General features: G+C 51.9%; 1 protein-coding gene across 1 annotated transcript in view; it reads left to right on the top strand.

Annotated features, from left to right (window-relative positions):
* The window catches only part of LOC144675918 (arf-GAP with Rho-GAP domain, ANK repeat and PH domain-containing protein 1-like), a gene marked incomplete at its 3' end in the record, with an annotated part of 87,308 nt that overhangs the window by 58,316 nt on the left and 5,835 nt on the right, over nt 1-23,157 (top strand). Inside the window, exons 16-22 of the mRNA XM_078536450.1 lie at nt 1,473-1,518; nt 3,827-3,990; nt 6,065-6,280; nt 9,537-9,642; nt 13,693-13,840; nt 20,170-20,256; nt 22,730-22,798. Of these exons, the coding sequence (XP_078392576.1) occupies nt 1,473-1,518; nt 3,827-3,990; nt 6,065-6,280; nt 9,537-9,642; nt 13,693-13,840; nt 20,170-20,256; nt 22,730-22,798 (836 nt within the window). The remainder of the gene's footprint in view (nt 1-1,472; nt 1,519-3,826; nt 3,991-6,064; nt 6,281-9,536; nt 9,643-13,692; nt 13,841-20,169; nt 20,257-22,729; nt 22,799-23,157) is intronic.

The following is a 23,157-nucleotide window of genomic DNA, read 5'->3' as shown; positions in this document are numbered from 1 at the left end:
GATCTGGACAGAGTAGATAGAGAGAAACTGTTCCCACTCGTAAACAGATCGAGAACCAGAGGGCACAGTTTTAAAGTGTTTTGCAAAAGGAGCAAATGCGAGGTGAGAAAAAACTTTTTCACACAGCGAGAAGTTAGGGTTTGGAATGCACTGCCTGGAAGTGTGGTGGTGGCAGGTTCAATTGAGGCATTCAAGAGGCCATTGGATGATTATTTAAATAGAAACAATGTGCAGGGTTACAGGGAAAGAAGGAGATTGGCACTGAGTTAAAATGCTCAGAGTGCCAGTGCAGACACGATGGGCCAAATGGCCTCCTTCTACACAGTAACAACTCTGTGATCCCTGATTTCACACCTGAATAGCCTAGCCCTAGTTTTAATGTTGTGTTTTAAGGTTTATGGGGAGATGGTGGCATGGGGTAAAGTAGTTGACTAGCCATCCAGAGCTCTGGGGACAGGGGTTCAATCCTACCAAGGAATTTGAATTCTGTTAATAAATCCAGAATATAAGGCTAAACTCAGTCATGGTGACCATGACAACCATCATCGATTGTCGTAAAAACCCATCTGGTTCACTCATGCCCTTCAGGGAAGGAAATCTGCCGTCCTTCCCTGGTTTGGCCTAGATCTTTCCAGACCCACAGCAACGTGGTTGACTCTTAAATGTCCCTCTGAAATGGCCGAGCAAGGCACTCAGTGCTAGGGCAATTAGGGGTGGGCAACAAATGCTGGCCTCGCCAGTGACGCCCACATCCCATGAAAGAATTTTTAAAAAAATCACCCCTTGTAGTGGATTCTCCATCAGAGGAAGTAGTAAATTTATATTGACCTTCTCAAATCCATTCATCGTTTTAAGCATCCCCGTTAGAACCCCCCCATGCCTGCACCCAGAGAGTGTTGAGAATGTGGAACTCGCTACCACAGGGAGTAGTTAAGGTGAATAGTATAGATGTATTTCAGGGGAAGTTAGATAGACACGTGGGAGGAAGGAATTGAAGGATATGCTAATAGGGGGAGTTGAAGAGAGGGTGGGAAGAAGCTTGTCTGGATCTTAAACACCAGCACAGAGCGGTTGGACCGAATGGCCTGTTTCTATGATGCTGATACTATATATATGACAATAATAGTGAGTCTGCCCTTCCCTCCAACCTGAGATTTGTATCCTCTGTCCTTTGTCTGAATATTGTAACGTAGGAAATGTGGCAGCCAATTTTGTGCACAGCAAGCTCCCACAAACAGCAATGAGACAATGGCCAGCTAATTTTCTTTTAATGGTGTTGATTGAGGGATAAATATTGGCCCCAGGAGAACTCCCCTCACCTCCTCTTCTGCTAATAGTGGCCCCAGGATTGTCCACACCCACCCAAGAGGGCAGACTCTGCATTGGTTTGATGAATGACGCTTTCTAAAGATGAATTTTACTGGTTGAATGGATGTAATTGATGACGTGACTATGTCCATTCCATATTTCAGCGGAACAGTCTGACCACGAGGTCCTGGTATTGGTGGAGAAGAGACGGTAAGAACATAAGAAATAGTAGCAGGGGTAGGCTATTTGGCCCATCAAACCCCTTCAACCATTCAATAAGATTGTGGCTTATCCAATTGTGGCCTTTTCTCTGCTTTCCTGTCACCCCATCCCCATAACTTCTTGTCAATCAAAAATCTGTCTAACTCAGCCTTGATTATATTCAATGGCCCAGCCTCCACTGCTCTCTGACCCATGGAGAGGGTCTCTATTTTAAATGGGTGACCCCTTATTTTTAAACTGTGCTCCCTGGTTCTGGATTCTCCCACAAGGGGAAACATCCTCTCAGCATTTACCCTGTCAAGTCCCCTCAGAATTTTATGTTTCAACAAGGTCACCTCTCATTCTTCTAAACTCCAATGGGTACAGGCCCAGCCTGCTCAACCTTTCCTCATAAGACAAACCCTTCATCCCAGAAATCAGCTGAGTGAACCTTCTCTGAACTGCTTCCAGTGTAAGTCCATCCCTCCTCAAATAAGGTGACCAACACTGTCCACAGCACTTCAGGTGTGTGGTCTCACCAATGCAGTGTTGTAGTTGTTCATTAAAGCCCATCTGTTCATGCCTGATGGGTTAGTTTACCTCTCTGATTTCCTTTTCTCCCATCTTAACACATCCACCCATCCCCAACCTCTTCTCCGTCCTGTATTTTTCTCCTCCTCTCTCCCATGGGCCTGACTGAGGTCAGAGCTGGAAGTTCAAACACTTGAGTCGAAGGCAGGGTCATCATTAGATGTCCAGCAGGAGCAGGACCCCCTGAATTCCCTTTTACCCCCTCCCCCCACCACCGACAGTGTTGCTTGGTCCCATTATGCCCTGTTGTAGGATAAGGGGTGCAGTCAGGGAATTGTAGTCTGGTGTTATTGTTCCGAGACTAGGAATCCAGAAAAGCAGAGTTCAAATCCTGCGGGAACAGTTTGAGAATTTCAATTTAATTTTCAAAAAAACCTGGAAATTAAAAACTGGGATCAGGGAAAGTGACCATGAATCTGTCAGATTGTCACAAAGACATAACTCCGTTCAGTTAGGTTGTGGCTGATGTGTAAGTAAACTCCGTTTCCCTGGCATGGTTCCATGTGCTTATCCAACAACAACCTGTCAATCCCAATGGTGTTTCTCTGCCTCTCGAAGTGAATGGTTTGGAAGGCGATCACCCCCTGCCCTCGCTGACCTACATTGGTTCTTGGTCAGGCGATGACTTGATTGTAACATTTTAAAATTTCTGTTCCAAGCTCTCCTCGCTACCACTGTACCCACATTCAGCCCTACAACCCTCCGAACCCCTGCACTCTTCCATTTGCGGCCTTGCACATCCCCGATTTTAATCACTCCACCATTGGCGGCCGTGCCTTTAGCTACCTGAGTCCCAAGCTCTGGAATTCCCTCCCTAAATCTCTCCATCTCTCCTTCTCTCCACCTCTCACTCTCTCTCTCTCTCTTTTGACCTTTAAGATGCTCCTTAAAACCGATCTCCTTGACCGAAGGCTTGGTCATAGAATCATTTAAGGCACAGAAGGAGGCCATTCGGCCCATTGAGTCAATGCTGGCTCTCTGTGGAACAGTCCAGTTAGTCCCATGCCCCCCGCTCTATCCCTGCAGGTTTATTTCCCTCAAGTGTCCATCCAATTTTCTTTTGAAATCATTCATCATCTCCACTTCCACCATCCTGGTGGGCAGTGGGCTCCAGTCTCCAGTCTCCTAATGTGATTTGCTGCCAATTTTCTGTCTTCCTTACAGTTTGGGACATTTTAACTGCATCAGTAAAAGAAAGATTTGCACTTATATAGTGCCCTTCATGACCACAGGACATCTCAAAAGTGCTTTGCAGCCAATGAAGTACTTTTGAAGTGTAGTCACTGTTGTGATGTAGGAAACGCAGCAGTCAATTTATGCACAGCAAGATCCCACAAACGACACTATGATACTGACCAGGCGATCTGTTTTCTGTGATGTTGTTTGATGGATAACTATTGCCCAGGGCACCGGGGAGAACTCTCCTGTTGAAGTACTGCCTTGGGATCTTTTACATCCATCTGAGGGAGTCGCAGTTTAATCCCTCATCCTGAAAGTCGGTACCTCAGACAATGCAGCACTCCCTCGGTACCACACTGGAACTTCGGCCTTGATTTTCTTCGTGCCCAAGTCCTGGAGTGGGATTTGAACCCAGAACCTTGTGTCTCAGAGGAGAGGGTGTTACCCACTGGGCCACGCTTGATGTAATGACGGTATAAGAGTGCAAGTTGTTGTTGCTGTTGTGTCATGGTCTTGCTCTCCCCCTCCTCCGCCCTCTCTCCCCCAGGACGTTGTACATCCAGGCAGAGAGGAAGCTGGACTTTATTGGATGGAACATTGCGATCCAACGAGCAGCCGGCAGCACAGGGAACACTTTATCAGAGCAACAGCTGACAGATGAAGACATTCCAGTTGTTGTAGAGCGATGCATCGCGTACATCACACAATACGGTGAGTCAGGGAATCCGGAAGGTTTTGTTGGAGGGATCTCGATCAGGGAGGGGGTGGTGGGGGGGAGGGACACATCAGCGGCATCTTTCGTTGGTTTTCAACCTTTGTCCCCTTGTAGAAAGATCCTACATTCCTATAGCGCCTTCCATCCTTCAGTGAGGAGGTCCAGTGGTGCAGTGGGCAGCGGCCCTCGCTGTCAGCCAGATGTTTGAGCCCCACTTCGGGACTTGATGGCCATTCTTGATGGTGCGTTCATAACACAGCCAAGCAGGTCGATTATCAGCTTGTAAATCCTCCCAACACGCGCCAATGGCGGGCGGTAAGAGTGGGAGAGATCCCTGGTCAGCCGTGCTTGATGCAGGGTCATGCCCTTTAACCTCCAGCCTCTGGCTTCTGGCTCGCCACCTGCTCCAGGAAAAACAAGCCGCAGAAAACGAACATAAACGCGTACTTCCTCTTTCTCGTTCATCTCCTGATGGGGGAAGCCTTCTATGTCTAAATGTCCTAACCTCAGGATGTCCCAAAGCACGTCACGGCCAGCGAAGTACATTTTTGCTAAGCATTGCTTGCCACTGTTGTAGCCTAGGAAGCGTGGCAGCCTATCTGCGCACAGCAAGATCCCGCCAACAGGCGGTCAATCAATGACCAGATACTCTTTTCTCAATCAAGTCAGTTGAGGGATAAATACTGACCAGGCCAGCGGGGAAAGCTTCCCTACTCCTCTTCGAAAGATTGACTCTGGGATCTTTAGCGCGTCCGCCTGAATTGGCAGGCTACAGTTTAACGCGTCACGTGAAAAACGACACCTCCGGCAATGCTGTGCTCCCTCGATACCGGCGCTTAGATTTTTGTGCCTGTATCTCTGAACCAAAAAGTCCCAGGGTTTGAGTTCGGAGAAGCGAGGGGCTACCCCCCACCCCCACAACCACGGCTGACATTGTCTCTGAAGCAACAACATCTTGTCGTAGGCCTCTGACCTTGTACCTGCTCTTCACGTCTAAAATTCCCTGTTGAAAGTCAGTTTGTTAACTGTCCATTCGAGGCATCATAGTCTCTTCTGGTCCTGTTTTCATAGGAACAGGAAGAGGCCATTCAGCCCTCGAGCTGCTTCTACCGTTCAATCAGATAATGGTGGATCTGTACCTCAACTCCGTCTACACATGTTGTCTCTGTTAACCCTTAATCCCCTGGCCCAACAAAAGTCTCCCAATCTCAGTTTAGAACTTTTTAATTGAACCCCAGTCTCAACAGCTTTTTTTTTTTTGGCGGGGGGCGGGGAGGAGAGTTCCAGATTTTTATAAAACTCTTTTGGCCCCAGTACAGTTGGAACAAGGGGAGGTCATTCTATCCATCGAGCCTATTCCGCTGTTCAGGAAGATCATGGCTGATATGTAGCCTACTCCCATCCACCTGCCTAGGCTGCATGTACCCTTGACCAGTAAATCTCTACAGATATCAGATTTAATTGGACTAGTACCTCAATCTTTTTGTGGGAGAGAGTTCCACATTCCGACAAACCAGTTGTGTGAAGAGGTGTTTCCTAATTTCTCTTCTGGTATTATCCCAATTTTTATTAAAATTGTTCATGGGATGTGGGGAGCGCGAGCATGGGGAATATTTGCTGCTCACCCCTAACTGTCCTTGAACTGAGTGGCTTGCTAGGCCATTTCAGGGGGCAGTTAAGAGTCAACCACATTGTCTGGAGTCACATGTAGGCCAGACCGGGTAAGGCCTGCAGATTTCCCTCCCTAAAGGTCATTAATGAACCAGATGGGTTTTTACAGCAATCGATGATAGTTTCATGGTCACCGTGACTGAGAGTCACTTTGTATTCCAGATTTTTATGTAATTAATTGAATTTATTTAATTAATTGAGCTTAACTTCCATTAGCTGGCTTGTCCCCCGAGCATCGGCCTTGGGCCTCTGGATTACATTAGCACCACATTCCCATCCCCCTCCCGAATTGAACGATCAGGAACCCTGGGGGGGGGGGAAGGTTGGAAATTTGGACAGGGTGGAAATTTTCTCTCTCTCTTTTCTTTAACTCTTGATTCGGTTGCCCGCCTCCGACAGGTTTGACCGCTGAAGGGATTTACAGGAAGAGTGGACAAAAGTCAAAAACCACCAACCTCCTGGAGATGTTCTTGAAGGATGCTCGTAGCGTCAAGTTGAGGGAAGGGGATCATCACGTCGACGATGTCTCCAACACGTTGAAGCGCTTCTTCAGGGAGAGTATTGGAGAGAGCATCTTCACAGACCAGGTCTATCAAGAGTGGCTCCAAACCTCGAGTATGTTAATAAGCTGCCTGATGTTTATCGCGTGTCAGTAGATCTGAAGAGTCCTGGGCTGCTCTGTCTCGAGTAGAGAATGTTTAGCGCCGATTTGATAGGGTTTTGACAGAGTGAATAAGGAGAAACTGCTTCCAGTAACAGGAGGGTCGCAGCTTGAAGATAATAAGAACGTAAGAAATAGGGACAGAAGTAGACCATTCGGCCCCTCGAGCCTGTTCCACCCCTTAACAAGATCATGGCTGATCATCTTGTGTTTCGATTTCCACACTCCCGTCTAACCCCGATAACCTTTGATCCCCTTACCTAACAAGAATCTACCCACCTCTGCCTTAAAAATATTCAATGTCCCCGCCTCTACCGCCTTCTGAGGCAGAGAATTCCAAAGTTGCACAACCCTCTAGGAGAACAAATTTCTCCCCATCTCTGTCCTAAAAGGGTGACCCCTAATTTTAAACAGTGTCCCCCTAGTTCTGGACTCACCCACAAGAGGAAACATCCTTTCCACATCCACCTTGTCAAGGCCGTTCAGGATCTTGTAAACTTCAATCAAATCACCCCCTCACTCTTCTAAACTCCAGTGGAAACAAGCCCAGTCTGTCCAACCTTTCCTCATTAGACAACCCATTAGATAATCGACAAAAGAACCAGAGGGGGAGATGAGGAGACGTTATTTTACTGCAGCGAGTTGTTGTGATCTGGAAGGCGCTGCCTGAAAGGGCGGTGGAAGTAGATTCAATAGTAACTTTCAAAAGGGGAGTTGGGGTAAAGTACTTTAAGGGGAATGGTGTGTAGAGCTCCCCTCCAATGAGTGGGGACCGGAGCTCCTGCTCACAACAGGCGATTGACTTCCATCGGGATGTTTGTGTCTGGTAAGGGTGGGTGCCCCCTCCACCTCCACGGCCCCAATCCCCCCCCACCACCTCCCCCTCCCCCTCCCCCTCCACTGCCCCAATCCCCCCCTCGCCTCCCCCTCCCCCTCCACTGCCCCAATCCCCCCCCACCTCCCCCTCCCCCTCCCCTGCCCCAATCCCCCCCACCACCTCCCCCTCCCCCTCCACTGCCCCAATCCCCCCGCCTCCCCCTCCCCCTCCACTGCCCCAATCCCCCCGCCTCCCCCTCCCCCTCCACTGCCCCAATCCCCCCGCCTCCCCCTCCCCCTCCACTGCCCCAATCCCCCCACCACCTCCCCCTCCCCCTCCACTGCCCCAATCCCCCCGCCTCCCCCTCCCCCTCCACTGCCCCAATCCCCCCGCCTCCCCCTCCCCCTCCACTGCCCCAATCCCCCCCCCGCCTCCCCCTCCCCCTCCACTGCCCCAATCCCCCCCCCGCCTCCCCCTCCCCCTCCACTGCCCCAATCCCCCCCCCGCCTCCCCCTCCCCCTCCACTGCCCCAATCCCCCCCCCCGCCTCCCCCTCCCCCTCCACTGCCCCAATCCCCCCCCCGCCTCCCCTCCCCCTCCACTGCCCCAATCCCCCCCCGCCTCCCCTCCCCCTCCACTGCCCCAATCCCCCCACCACCTCCCCCTCCACTGCCCCAATCCCCCCGCCTCCCCCTCCCCCTCCACTGCCCCAATCCCCCCCCCGCCTCCCCCTCCCCCTCCACTGCCCCAATCCCCCCCCCGCCTCCCCCTCCCCCTCCACTGCCCCAATCCCCCCGCCTCCCCCTCCCCCTCCACTGCCCCAATCCCCCCCCCACCTCCCCCTCCCCCTCCACTGCCCCAATCCCCCCGCCTCCCCCTCCCCCTCCACTGCCCCAATCCCCCCACCACCTCCCCCTCCCCCTCCACTGCCCCAATCCCCCCGCCTCCCCCTCCCCCTCCACGGCCCCAATCCCCCCCCACCACCTCCCCCTCCCCCTCCACTGCCCCAATCCCCCCGCCTCCCCCTCCCCCTCCACTGCCCCAATCCCCCCGCCTCCCCCTCCCCCTCCACTGCCCCAATCCCCCCCCCCCGCCTCCCCTCCCCCTCCACTGCCCCAATCCCCCCGCCTCCCCCTCCCCCTCCACTGCCCCAATCCCCCCGCCTCCCCCTCCCCCTCCACTGCCCCAATCCCCCCCCGCCTCCCCCTCCACTGCCCCAATCCCCCCCCCGCCTCCCCCCTCCCCCTCCACTGCCCCAATCCCCCCACCACCTCCCCCTCCCCCTCCACTGCCCCAATCCCCCCGCCTCCCCCTCCCCTCCCCCTCCCCCTCCCCCTCCCCCTCCCCTCCCCCTCCCCCCCCGCCTCCCCCTCCCCTCCCCCTCCCCTCCCCCTCCCCTCCCCCTCCCCTCCCCCTCCCCTCCCCCTCCCCTCCCTCCCCCTCCCCCCCCCTCCCCCTCCCCCCCCGCCTCCCCCTCCCCTCCCCCTCCCCCTCCCCTCCCCCTCCCCCCCGCCTCCCCCTCCCCTCCCCCTCCCCCTCCCCTCCCCCTCCCCCCCGCCTCCCCCTCCCCTCCCCCTCCCCCTCCCCTCCCCCTCCCCCCCCGCCTCCCCCTCCCCTCCCCCTCCCCCTCCCCTCCCCCTCCCCTCCCCCTCCCCCTCCCCTCCCCCTCCCCCCCCGCCTCCCCCTCCCCTCCCCCTCCCCCTCCCCCTCCCCCTCCCCTCCCCCTCCCCCTCCCCCTCCCCCTCCCCTCCCCCTCCCCCTCCCCCTCCCCCTCCCCTCCCCCTCCCCCTCCCCCTCCCCTCCCCCTCCCCCTCCCCCTCCCCCTCCCCCTCCCCTCCCCCTCCCCCTCCCCTCCCCCTCCCCCATCACGTATGAGGCTTAGTAACAAAAACAAAGCTTCGAAAGGAGACCTTATGTAATTAGAATGTCATTCTGGGGGCTGGCGAAACGCTCCGGCCCCTGCAGTGCCCACCGGCTGTGGAAGGCTTCACGTGTACCAGTGGACGCCGCGTACTGCGTCTCCGAGGACACCCGGCGTGAACATAGCTGCGGAATAGGGTCGGACAGTCAGGCCAGATGACCACCTTGACCACCTGCTGCCTGGACCCCGCCCACCCCCCCCCTCCCCCCATCATGTAGGATGTGGGAGGCCATAAAACCCCTTTTGCCAGATAGGACAAAGCCCATGTCTCCCAGTGGGACAGTTACAGGATTGTGGAAGCGGTGTTAATGTCAGGCGCTCTCAGATGTTTAATTATCCTGCGAATCCTGTCACTAATTCTCACTGCTCCCCGCAGGCCGAGGGTAAAGATACAAAAACAATAACTGAGTGTCGAAATTATTCTTTCAAAGATTTGACTTTATTTGAGTATTTTTCTTTTCTCGGTATCTCAGTAATTCCCGAAGAGAGACAGAAGATTCTACAGTATCAGAGGCTCTTCACCTGTCTGCCAAAGGTCAACCGGGCAACACTCAAAGCCTTGATCAACCACCTCTATTGGTAAGACTCCAACTCCCACTCCTTCACCGCAACGATGCTCAAAACAGTGCCCCGGACAGCGGGGGGGGCCCGGACAGGGGGAGTCCCGGACAGGGGGAGTCCCGGACGGGGGGAGCCCCGGACAGAGGGGTCCCCGGACATGGGGGTCCCCGGACAGGGGGAGCCCCGGACAGGGGGGGGGCCCGGACAGGGGGGGGCCCGGACAGGCGTGGCCCCGGACAGGGGGAGACCCGGACAGGGGGGGGCCCGGACAGGGGGAGCCCTGGACAGGGGGGGGCCCCGGACAGTGGGGGGCCCCAGAGAGGGGGAGTCCCGGACAGCGGGGGCCCGGACAGGGGGAGCCCCGGACAGGGGGAGCCCCGGACAGGGGGAGTCCCGGACAGGGGGGGCCCCGGACAGGGGAGCCCCAGAGAGGGAGAGCACCGGACAGGGGGGCCCCGGACAGGGGGAGCCCTGGACACGGAGACCACGGTACAGGGGGTGCCCCAAAACTGTGCCCAATATGGCCTGAGTAACGATTTTGTACAAAGTCATCCTACATTCAGGTGTCAGCCAGGACTCAGTGGCTAGCCCTCTTGTCTCAAAGTCAGAGATTAAACACAAAAATCTAGACTGATACTCTGGTGCAGTGCTGAGGGAGTGCTGCACTGTCAGAGGGTCAGTGCTGAGGGAGTGCTGCACTGTCAGAGGGTCAGTACTGAGGGAGTGTTGCACTGTCAGAGGGTCAGTACTGAGGGAGTGCTGCACTGTCAGAGGGTCAGTACTGAGGGAGTGCTGCACTGTCAGAGGGTCAGTACTGAGGGAGTGCTGCACTGTCGGAGGGCCAGTACTGAGGGAGTGCTGCACTGTCAGAGGGTCAGTACTGAGGGAGTGCTGCACTGTCAGAGGGTCAGTACTGAGGGAGTGCTGCACTGTCAGAGGGTCAGTACTGAGGGAGTGCTGCACTGTCAGAGGGTCAGTACTGAGGGAGTGCTGCACTGTCAGAGGGTCAGTACTGAGGGAGTGCTGCACTGTCAGAGGGTCAGTACTGAGGGAGTGCTGCACTGTCAGAGGGTCAGTACTGAGGGAGTGCTGCACTGTCAGAGGGTCAGTACTGAGGGAGTGCTGCACTGTCAGAGGGTCAGTATTCAGGGAGTGCCGCACTGTCAGAGGGTCAGTACTGAGGGAGTGCTGCACTGTCAGAGGGTCAGTAGTCAGGGAGTGCTGCACTGTCAGAGGGTCAGTACTGAGGGAGTGCTGCACTGTCAGAGGGTCAGGACTGAGGGAGCGCTGCACTGTCGGAGGGTCAGGACTGAGGGAGCGCTGCACTGTTGGAGGGTCAGTACTGAGGGAGTGCTGCACAGTCGGAGGGTCAGTACTGAGGGAGTGCTGCACTGTCAGAGGGTCAGTACTGAGGGAGTGCTGCACTGTCAGAGGGTCAGTACTGAGGGAGTGCTGTACTGTCAGAGGGTCAGTACTGAGGGAGTGCTGCACTGTTGGTTTAAACGTTGAACCTGAGCCACATTTGCCCTCTCAAGTGATTATAATGATCCCATAAGAAGAGTTTGGAAGTTCTCCTTTGTTTCTGGGGCTAGTATTTATTCCTCAATCGATATCATGCAAAAAAAAATTTGATCAATTTCACATTGTTATTTATGGGATCTTGCTGTGCGCATATTGGCTGCTGCATTTCCTATATTACAACGGTGACTACGCTTTAAACAAGACAATACTTCATCGGCTGTAAAACACTTTGGGGTCCTGAGGCAGCGACATTCATACGCAGGGAGCCATTCTCTGCAAACAAAAGGAACATGTTCAAGTCTTGCGCCTTCTCTGAATTACGCAGGAGCCTGGGGACCCTATGGTTCCTCGTCGTTTTCTCCATGGCAACACCTCGGCCAATCAGAGTTGACTTGTCAACCTATGAGCACCCTTTTCCCCTGTCGTATAAATTGTTGTGATTGTTTGAAATTTGGCATTCTTGTGTTTGTCCTGATGAGATGAAAATCTTTGACAACATGCCTCTCTTTTCAGCAATACCCAAGTACTGTACTGCCAAGCGACTGTTTAAGGAATGTCTTAAAGGAGGAGTGGGGAGGTGGATAGATTTAGGAAGGGAATTCCAGAGCTTAGGGCCCAGTAGAGCCACCCACAATGGACAGTAAAATTAGGAATTCAAAGGCAACCGAATTGGAGGAGCACAGAAATCTCAGATAGTTGTAGGGCTGGGGTGGGGTTACAGAGCAAGGGAGAGTGGGGCGGAAATGAAGGGATATAAAATAAATATCTGACATCTATAAATAACTTGGATATTACGATACAGAGTTAAATTTGCCAATGATACTATTGAGGAATGGCTGAAATTGGAATGATACCAATCGATTGCAATGGGACAGAGATAAGCTCGAGGAATGGGCAGACAAGTGGCAGATGGAATTTAATGCAGAGAATTATTAGGTGATGCATTTTGGCAGAAGGGATAGGGAGAGGCAATATAGACTAAACGGCAGAGTTCTAAAGAGTGACCAGGGACAGAGGGGCCTCGAGGTTCATGTACATCAATCTTTGAAAGTGGAAGGGCGTTTTGAGAGAGCAGTTAGGAAAGCAGATAGGATCTCGGGCTGTGTAAATAGAGGCACTGTGTACAAAAGCAGGGAAGTTAGGCTGAACTTTTATATGGCTCTGGTTGGGCTACAACTAGAGTAATGCATCCTGTTCTGGTCACCACACTAAAGGCAGGATGTGTGGGTCCTTGAGAGGATGCAAGGTTTGCGACCTTTGACTGGCCTATGGTGAAGTAGGAAACCAGACCCCAATCTTTTATGCTCCGTTTATTTACCGAATGCAATATTATAAATGTCTACCTCTCGAACCAACACTCAGTGTTCTAGAATCCTCTCTCTACACTTTTTTTTTTATATATAAGAAAGAAACCAATGAGCAGAAAATGATTAAACAAATAATAAACTTTAAGGGGCACTTTACATTATTCTGACAGAACCAATGACACTTTGACAGAAACTTATCAAATGAAAACGTCACTTTGTGTGTGTGGGGGGAGGGGAAGGTGCTGATGATGCACCCCACAGCGCACATCGGTCATGGAAGGTCCCGAGCATAGTTACGTGGTTAAGCTGGGCTTATTTGCCTTAGAGCTAATGAGATTGAGGGGAGATTTGATAGAGGCGTACGAGATTATGACAAAGAACAAAGAAAAGTTCAGCACAGGAACAGGCCCTTCGGCCCTCCAAGCCTGCGCCGATCATTTGCCCGTCAACTAAAACAATTTGCACATCCGGGGTCCGTATCCCTCTATTCCCATCCTATTCATGTATTTGTCGAGCTGCCTCTTAAACACCACTATCGTACCTGCTTCCACCACCTCCTCTGGCAGTGAATTCCAGACACTCACTACCCTCTGCGTAAAAAACTTGCCCCGCACATCTCCTCTATAGTTTTCTCCTCTCACCTTAAATCTATGCCCCCATGTATGACAGGTTTAGAAAAGGTAGACAAAGAAAAGTTGTTCCCATTCGCTGGTGGGACAAGGACTATGGGACTAAGGTTTTAGGTAGGAGATACGTGCACTTAGTATCTCCCACAATGAGATCATGATCCTTTAGTGATGTTGATTGATTGATAAATATTGGCCCCAAGACACTGCCCCTGCTCTTCTTCCAAATAGTGTTGCAGGACCTTTTACGTCCACCTGAGGGGGCAAAAGGAAGCCTCAGCTTCATCTGAAAAACGGTACCTCTGGCAGTGCAGCACTCCCTCAGTACTGCAGCGGGCGTGTCAGCTTTGATTGGGTGCTCAAGTCTCTGGTGTGGGACTAGAACCCACAACCTTATGGTTTGGAGAGGAGAGAGGCACCCACTGAGCCACGGATAGCAACCAGTCCAAACTGAGCGCGCTTCAGGCCCTCATTCTTCATCAGCTGCAAACTGTTCGTAGTCCTTCAAGAAACCACGGCAACTCTACGGTGAGGATAAGAAAAGGCCCTTTAAGATTGTTGAAGTGTTTGTGGAATGAGTTTAATGACTGTGTGTGTTTTTTTTTTGTGTTCAGTGTTCAGAGGCTATCGGACAAGAATCAGATGACCATGCACAATCTGGCCATTGTGTTTGGGCCCACGCTCTTCCAGACCGATGGACAGGACAATAAGGCAGGCCGAGTGGTGGAGGATCTCATCAATCATTTCATTGACCTGTTCAATGTAAGCTACACGCAAGGGCTCTCACTTTGATCTCCCCATCTCTCACCTCCCCCTCTCCTGTTCCCCATTGCGCACCTCACTCCCTCCTCTACCCCATGACTCCCATTTGCCCTCTGACTCCTCCTCCCCCCTACCCACCCCCCCACCCACCCCACCACCATGTCTCTTGATGTCTTGCACTATGTCTGGGTAATGAAGAATTCCCTCCCTCCCACTTTCAGTCCTCCCCTCAGGAACACTCCTGCTTTTGTTGGGATTCCCCTGCACGTCCACCATAAACACAACAATCACCCCACAAGCGGCCATTTTCCATTTTCCAAGCTTAGGCCCTGTGTCGATAACTGACCGAGGGGTTCATCACAGCCATGCTGGTTTTGCCTCACACGCTGGGCTTAGGGAAGGACAGCGTCCAGCCTGGGTTTCCGCACCCAACCACAATGCTGCTGTGGGAGCCATGGGCATTAGCCAAGGGACTCAGTTGTGATGCAACCTAGAGTCAAATAGTTTGTCAACAGTAACGTCGACACAATGCTGGCAGGGGCACTGAGAGACGACCCACTCTCCAGCCCAATTAATTAATGAATTAAGGTGGTGAATTATTTGAATAGGAAAGTGGATGGACACTTGAGGGAAATAAACTTCCTGGGCTAAAGGGATAGAGCAAGGGGAATGGGACTGACTGGATTGCTCTGCTAACAGCTAGCAGGGACTTGAAGGGCAGAATGGTCTCCTCCTGTGCAAGCTTTTGAATCTGACCGAAATCAGTCAAGCATCACCAATTGGGTAATAAGACAGAGGAGCAGAAATTAGGCCATTTGTCCCATCGAGTCCGCTCCGCCATTCAATCATGGCTGATAAGTTTCTCAACCCCATTCTCCCGCCTTCTCCCCGTAACCTTTAATCCCCTTACCAATCAAGAATCTATCTATCTCGCTCTTAAATACACTTAATGACCTGGCCTCCACAGCCTCCTGTGGCAATGAATTCCATAGATTCACCACTCTCTGGCTAAAGAAGTTTCTCCTCATCTCTGTTCTAAAAGGTCTTCCCTTTACTCTGAGGCTGTGCCCTCGGGTCCTAGTCTCTCCTACTAATGGAAACATCTTCCTCACGTCCACTCTATCCAGGCCTTTCAGTATTCTGTAAGTTTCAATCAGATCCCTCCTCATCCTTCTAAACTCCATCGAGTATAGACCAAGAGTCCTCAAACGTTCCTCATATGTTAAGCCTTTCATTCCTGGGATCATTCTTGTGAACCTCCTGTGGACCCTCTCCAGGGCCAGCACATCCTTCCTGAGATACAGGGCCCAAAATTGCTCACAATATTCTAAATGTGGTCTGACCAGAGCCTTATAAAGCCTCAGCAGCACATCCCTGCTTTTATATTCTAGTCCTCTCGAAATAAATGGCAACATTGCATTTGCCTTCCTAACTACCGACTCAACCTGCAAGTTAACCTTAAGAGAATCCTGGATTAGGACTCCGAAGTCCCTTTGCACTCTAGATTTCTGAATTCTCTCCCCATTTAGAAAATAGTCTATGCCTCTATTCTTCCTACCAAAGTGCATGACCTCACACTTCCCCACGTTGTATTCCATCTGCCTCTTCTTTGCCCATTCTCCTAACCTGTCCAAATCCTTCTGCAGCCTCCCCGCCTCCTCAATACTACCTGTCCCTCCACCTATCTTTGTATCATCTGCAAACTTAGCCAGGATGCCCTCAGTTCCTTCATCTAGATCATTAATGTATAAGGTGAAAAGTTGTGGTCCCAACACTGACCCCTGCGGAACTCCACTAGTCACCGGCTGCCATCCTGAGAAGGACCCCCTTATCCCCACTCTCTGCCTCCTGCCAGAGAGCCAATCTTCTATCCATGCTAGTACCTTGCCTCTAACACCATGGGCTCTTATCTTTCTGAGCAGCCTCCTGTGCGGCACCTTGTCAAAGGCCTTCTGAAAATCCAAGTAGATAACATCCATTGGCTCTCCTTTGTCTAACCTACTCGTTACCTCCTCAAAGAATTCTAACAGATTTGTCAGGCATGACCTCCCCTTGATGAAACGATGCTGACTTTGCCCTATTTTACCATGCACTTCCAAGTATTCTGAAATCTCATCCTTAATAATGGACTCTAAAATCTTACCAACGACCGAGGTCAGGCTAATCGGCCTGTAATTTCCCATCACTCCCTTCTTAAACAAGGGGGTTACATTAGCGATTTTCCAGTGCTCTGGGACCCTCCCTGACTCCAGTGATTCCTGAAAGATCACCACTAACGCCTCCACTATCGCTTCAGCTATCTCCTTCAGAACTCTGGGGTTTAATCCATCTGGTCCAGGTGGTTTATCCACCTTCAGACCTTTCAGTTTTCCTAACACCTTCTCCTTGGTAATGGCCACCATATTCACCTCTGCCCCCCGACTCTCTTGAATTTTGGGGATGTTACTTGTGTTTTCCACTGTGAAGACTGACGCAAAGTACCTATTCAGTTCCTCCGCCATTTCTTTGTTTCCCATTATTACTTCTCCAGCGTCATTTTCCAGCGGCCCAATGTCCACTTTTGCCTCTCTCTTACCCTTTATATATCTAAAAAAAACTCTTGCAAACTCCTTTTATATTACTGGCTAGTTTACCCTCATATTTAATCTTCTCCCTCCTTATTTCTTCTTTAGTTGTCCTCTGTTGGTCTTTGTAGGCTTCCCAATCCCCTGGTTTCCCATTGCTCTTCGCCGCATTGTATGCTTTCTCTTTAGCTTTTATGCCGTCCATGACTTCCCTTGTCAGCCATGGTTGCCTCGTCCTCCCTTTAGTATGCTTCTTCTTCCTAGGGATGAATTTTTGCTGTGTGTCCCAAATTACTCCCAGAAACTCCTGCCATTGCTGTTCCACTGTCTTTTCTGCTAGGCTCATCTCCCAGTCAATTCTGGCCAGCTCCTCCCTCATGCCTCTGTAGTTACCTTTATTCAACTGTAATACCATTACATCTGATTCCAGCTTTTTCCTCTCAAATTGCAGGGTAAATTCTATCATATTATGGTCACTTCCTCCTAAGGGTTCCTTCACCTTAAGCTCCCTTATCAAATCTACCTCATTACACATCACTAAATCTAGAATTGCCCCTGTTCCCTAATGGGCTCCACCACAAGCTGCTCCAAAAAGCCATCTCGTAGACATTCCACAAATTCCTTTTCTTGGGATCCACTACCAACCTGATTTTCCCAGTCTACCTGCAAATTGAAATCCCCCATGATCACTGTAACCTTGCCTTTCTTACACGCCTTTTCTATCTCCTGGTGTATCTTGTGCCCCACATCCTGACCACTGTTCGGAGGCCTGTACATAACTCCCATTATGGTTTTTTTAACCTTTGCGGTTCCTCAACTCTACCCACACAGATTCTACATCATCTGAACCTACATCATTTCTTCCTATCGATTTAATTTCATTTCTTACTAACAAAGCAACCCCACCCCCTCTGCCAACCTGCCTATCTTTTCGATAGGATGTACATCCTTGGAATTTAGATCCCAGTCCTGATCTCCTTGCAGCCATGTCTCCGTGATGCCCACCACATCATACCTGCCAATTTCAATCTGCGCCACAAGCTCATTTACCTTATTTCATATACTGCGTGCATTCAGATACAACACCTTCAGTCCTGTATTTCCCGTCCCCTTTCTCATTGTCGTCCCTTTATCTGATGTGCTTGAAGTTAGATCCCTAGTCCTTTCCAAACACTCTGTCCTATTTTGTGTTCTGGGGACTTTAATAGCCTCTCCTGGGCTCTCCTTTCTTTTCAGTTTTTTCATAATTTTCCATGAAGTTGAATCCACCCCCCCACACGCTAACCTGCTGCTTTGTTTCCCATTAGTCATTCTTCTTGGAGTTTTACCCTTCCCTCCCCCCCACTTTCTAGTTTAAAGTCCTGTTGACCACCCTATTTACCCTTTTCGCTAGTACATTGGTCCCAGATCGGTTCAGGTGGAGACCGTCCCAACGGTACAAATCCCTCCTGTTCCAATACTGATGCCAGTGCCCCACGAAATGGAACCCCTCTTTCCTGCACCACTCCTTTAGCCACGTGTTTACTTCCCTTATTCTCGTGTCCCTATGCCAATTTGCACGTGGCTCTGGTAGTAATCCGGAGATTATAACTCTTGAGGACCTGTTCTTTAATTTAGTTCCTAGTTCCTGATAATCCCCAAACAGGTCCTCTTTCCTAGTCTTACCTATGTTATTTGTCCCGACGTGGACCACAACAACTGGATCCTCCCCCTCCCTCTCCAATATCCTTTCAAGCCGGTCAGAGATGTCCCTCACCCTGGCACCGGGCAGGCAACATACCACGTGGGACTCTCGATCCTGCTTACAAAGGAAGCTATCAATTCCCCTAATTATAGAATCCCCTACAACTACCACTTGTCTTTTTGCTCCCCACTCTTGAATGGCCTCCTGTGCCATGGTGCCGTGGTCAGCTGGCTCATCCTCCCTACAGCCCTGTTCCTCATCCACACAGGGAGCAAGTGCCTCGTACCTGTTGGACAAGGTCAAGAGCTGAGGCTCCTCTGTTCCTGAACACAGGATCCCTCTACCTGCCTCACTTGCAGTCACACCCTGCTGACCCTGACCACTGACCGAACTTGAGGTACTTAATCTACCGGGTGTGACCGCCTCCTGAAACAAATCGTCCAGGTAACTCTCCCCCTCCCGGATGTGCCGCAGTGTCCGGAGCTCGGACTCCAGCTCATCAATTCTGAGCCGGAGTTCCTCCAGCAACCAACACTTGCTGCAGATGTGGTCACTGCGGACATCGCAATGGGATCTGCCAGCTCCCACATCATACAGCTACAGCACTTCACCTGCCCAGCCATCTCCACTTAGATAATTCATTTATTCACTAGCTTTGCAGTGTTTTTTTTCAAAATTGGTGCAGGTTTCCTCCCAACCAATCAGGTCACAGCTTTCCTGTGATGTCTCTTTTTCTCTTTTACCCTGTGTCTCCGATCTCCTCGCGCTATTTTATCCTGTCTTTTGCTGTCGGAAGTCCGTGTGTCGCAGGGATGGATGTGTTGGCCGATCATGGCTGGTGTGCGGGGACAAGTGAGGTGATGGATCCTCCAGGAAAACATTTACTCCCAGTTGGTAACTCTCAGCACAGCCCCGGCCTCGGTTGCATATTCATCTCACTCTGACCCCCATGTGACTTATAGAATCGAACTGGCCCATGCGTAAATTATACATTCGGCTCGCAGAGTTTCTAACCCCTCGATTTTGGAAGGTTAAGGGGTGATGTCATTGAGGTGTTGAAGATGACTAAAGAATTTAATAGAGGGGGGAGAGAGAGAGAGAACCTGCTTCTGCTGTTATGGGGTTAAGTCCCGGAGAAGGGGACATAACCTGAAAACTGAGCATTAATCACAGGATCGTAGGGCTGGGATTTTACAGCTGCAAATTGGGCTTCCTCCTCACTGCCTCACTGGGGTGGGAGTGGTGGGGTGGTGGGGGTAGGTTGGTAGGGGTGTGGTGGTGGGGGTAGGTTGGTAGGGGTGTGGTGGTGGGGGTGGGGTGGTGGGGGTGGGGTGGTGAGGGTAGGTTGGTAGGGGTGTGGTGGTGGGGGTGGGGTGGTGGGGGTAGGTTGGGAGGGGTGTGGTGGGAGGGGTGTGGTGGTGGGGGTGGGGTGGGAGGGGTGGGGTGGTGGGAGTAGGTGGGGGTTGGGTGGGTGGGGTGGTGGGGGTTGGGTGGGTGGGGTGGTGGGGGTAGGTGGGGGTAGGGTGGATGGGGTGGGAGTGGTGGAGGTCGGGTGGGTGGGGTGGTGGGGGTAGGTGGGGGTAGGTTGGATGGGTGGGGGCGTGGGTTGCGGTGGTGGGGGTGGTGAGGGTAGGGTGGTGGGGGTGGTGGGGGTAGGGTGGGGTGGTGGGGGTCGGGTGGGTGGGGTGGTGGGTGTAGGTGGGGGTAGGGTGGATGGGGTGGGAGTGGTGGAGGTCGGGTGGGTGGGGTGGTGGGGGTAGGTGGGGGTAGGTTGGATGGGTGGGGGCATGGGGTGCGGTGGTGGGGGTAGGGTGGTGGGGGTGGTGGGGGTAGGGTGGGGTGGTGGGGGTCGGGTGGGTGGGGTGGGGGTGGTGGGGGTCGGGTGGGTGTGGTGGGGGTCGGGTGGGTGGGGTGGGGGTGGTGGGGGGGAGGTGGGGGGCTGGTGCCTGAATGACTTCCTCCTGCTCCTACGTTGAAATGAATTTCCGGCTGATATCGGGTTATGATGGCATCTGACCAAGCGTCAGGTGGGGCTGTGGTTTGGGTGAAGAGGAATAAACCCTTTCTCTCTGACCGTGCAGATTGACGAACAGCAGCTGAAGAAGCAACTGGATGAAATTGTCAGCATCATTAAGCTGCGGGATGTGTGTTTGATGCAGTCCAGTCAGGTAGGGCTGGTCTATCACTGAGACCTGAGGGGGTGTGAGACTGGGGTCAAAATACTTTTACTTTTTCAAGGGGCTCTTTTTGACGTTTTCTTGAGGGCTACATTTTGATTTTCGGGGGCTAGTTTTTGGTTTTCAGGGACTCCTCAGATCTGAAGATTTAAGTGAGAGACCAAAACTCTTCTCGAAGCAGGGATTGGTCAACTCGCTCTAAGGCTCTGTTAAAGGGTATTAAAGAAACGAGAGACTCGGCGCTGGGCAGGAGGGGGCCAAGAGTCCAAACATAGATTCTGCCGCTGGAGGAGCAGCGAGAGAGAGGGACCCTGTGACTGGCGGAGCTGATGCAGTGAGTGTGAGAGACACAGAGCCTGCGATCAGAGGAGTAGCAGCCTCACTGACTCTGTCCCCCGTGCTCACTGCTGCTCCTCCAATCACAACTCTGCATTATTTTCCGCTCTCACTGAGGTACCTGCGCCTCGAATTGTTCAGGTGCGGACCAAGGAGGATCCATAATGTGAGGTAATATCGTACACGGGAGCAACCACCAACCCTTGTGTATTCTGAACCCTGGTGGGAGGCACAACTGTGCGATTCCTCACTGTTCCCTCTCCTGCCCCTCTCAAACTCTCCAGCATCTCATGCATGTGATTCCGATGTCTCAGATTACCATGGCATCAAAGTAGGTGTCCTGTGTCAAACAGCAGACTCCAAACAGCCCTGCAGCCCTGGGTTAGACAATGCCAATCAGCTCTGTTTTCACCAGGAGATCCAAACAGACCTCAATATTACAGGAATAAAGCCACCCTCAAAATCAGAATTAGATTTACTGCAATATTAAACCGAAAACCAGTTTGTTAAGCAGTAAAAACACAACTTTAAACCTCCCGAATTCCTACAATATGCACAGGGCCTCTTGCTCTGAAATGCACACATGACCTGGGATTCTCTATAATGTACAGGCTGGGGGGTGGAGAATTCTTTGGAATGTATATGGGAGCCAAGATACTATGGATTGTACACAGGGCAGGGATTCTATGATATCAAAGCCGCATTTGACCGATTGTGACACAAGGAGCCTGAGAAAAACTGGAGTCAATGGGAATCAGAGGGAAAACTCTCCGCTGGTTGGAGTCATACCTAGCACAAAGGAAGATGGTTGTGGTTGTTGGAGGTCAATCATTTCAGCTCCAGGACATCACTGCAGGAGTTCCTCAGGGTAGTGTCCTCGGCCCAACCATCTTCAGCTGCTTCATCAATGACCTTCCTTCCATCATAAGGTCAGGAGTGGGGATGTTGGCTGATAATTGCACAATGTTCAGCACCATTCGCGACTCCTCAGACACTGAAGCAGTCCATGTCCAAATGCAGCAAGACCTGGACAATATCCAGGCTTGGGCTGACAAGTGGCAAGTAACATTCGTGCCACACAAGTGCCAGGCAATGACCATCTCCAACAAGAGAGAATCTAACCATCGCCCCTTGATGTTCAATGGCATTACCATCACTGAATCTCCCACTATCAACATCCTGGGGGTTACCATTGACCAGAAACTGAACTGGACTAGCCATATAAATACTGTGGCTACAAGAGCAGGTCAGAGGCTGGGAATCCTGCGACCTGTAACTCACCTCCTGACTCCTCAAAGCCTGTCCACCATCTACAAGGCACAAGTCAGGAGTGTGATGGAATACTCCCCACTTGCCTGGGTGAGTGCAGCTCCCACAACACTCAAGAATCTTGACACCATAAAGGACAAAGCAGCCCCGCTTGATTGGCACCCCATCCACCATCTTCAACATTCACTCCCTCCACCACCGACGCACAGTAGTAGCAGTGTGTGTACCATCTACAAGATGCACTGCAGGAATTCACCAAGGCTCCTTCAACAGCACCTTCCAAACACACGACCTCTACTATATAGAAGGACAAGGGCAGCAGACACATGGGAACACCACCACCTGGAAGTTCCCCTCCAAGCCACTCACCATCCTGACTTGGAAATATATCACCGTTCCTTCACTGTCGCTGGGTCAAAAGCCTGGAACTCCCTCCCTAACAGCACTGTGGGTGTACCTACACCACATGGACTGCAGCGGCTCAAGAAGGCAGCTCACCACCACCTTCTCAAGGGCAATTAGGGATGGGCAATAAATGCTGGCTCAGCCAGTGGAGCCCACATCTCTTGCACAGATAAAAATAAATGGTTCTGAGGAAGGGTTTTACAGACTGGAAGTGTTTCTCTCTCTGTGGATGCTGTCGACCTGCTGAGATTTTACAGCATTTCCTGTTTTTCAGATTTCCAGCATCCGCAGTATTTTGCTTTTTTTACAAAAAAATGCTGATGTACACGGGGGTGGTATTCTAGATATAAACCACAGTTGTAAAATCGATGGGTCTCAGTCTCAAACTGGTTGGGGTGGGGGAGGTTCTATGACTTCTACACCTCTGAATAACTCTCTCTCTGTTCTTGTGTAGAATGCTGGTGACTTTATCTGCACCGTGTACCTGGAGGAGAAGAAATCGGAATGTGAGCTGAGCTTGAAGGTGAGTTGGGAAGAAATGGTTGACTTTGTTGATCGGTTTCCCTGCGGTTCTTTGATGTGAGGTCTGGAGGGACTGGCCCAGCCTTGCCCAACCCTCTCTCCCTGGGAAAGGCTACCTCTGAGCTGCCTGTGTGCGAACCCGGACTGGAACAGAGGAGGCCTGGGCTGGACACACACAAGCTTTTCCCAATGAAATAATAAAATCCACACCCACACACACACAGACACACAGACAGACACACAGACAGACACACACACAGACACACACACATACATACACCCACACACATACACACCCACACACATACACACCCACACACACACACACACACACACACACCCACACCCACACACATACAC

The sequence above is a fragment of the Cetorhinus maximus genome, unplaced genomic scaffold (genome assembly GCF_964194155.1).
Source record: "Cetorhinus maximus unplaced genomic scaffold, sCetMax3.hap1.1 HAP1_SCAFFOLD_1223, whole genome shotgun sequence".
In the NCBI taxonomy this organism is placed as follows: domain Eukaryota; kingdom Metazoa; phylum Chordata; class Chondrichthyes; order Lamniformes; family Cetorhinidae; genus Cetorhinus; species Cetorhinus maximus.
The sequence above is the reverse complement of the archived record's forward strand: the minus strand, read 5'-3'. Positions and strand labels throughout refer to the sequence as shown.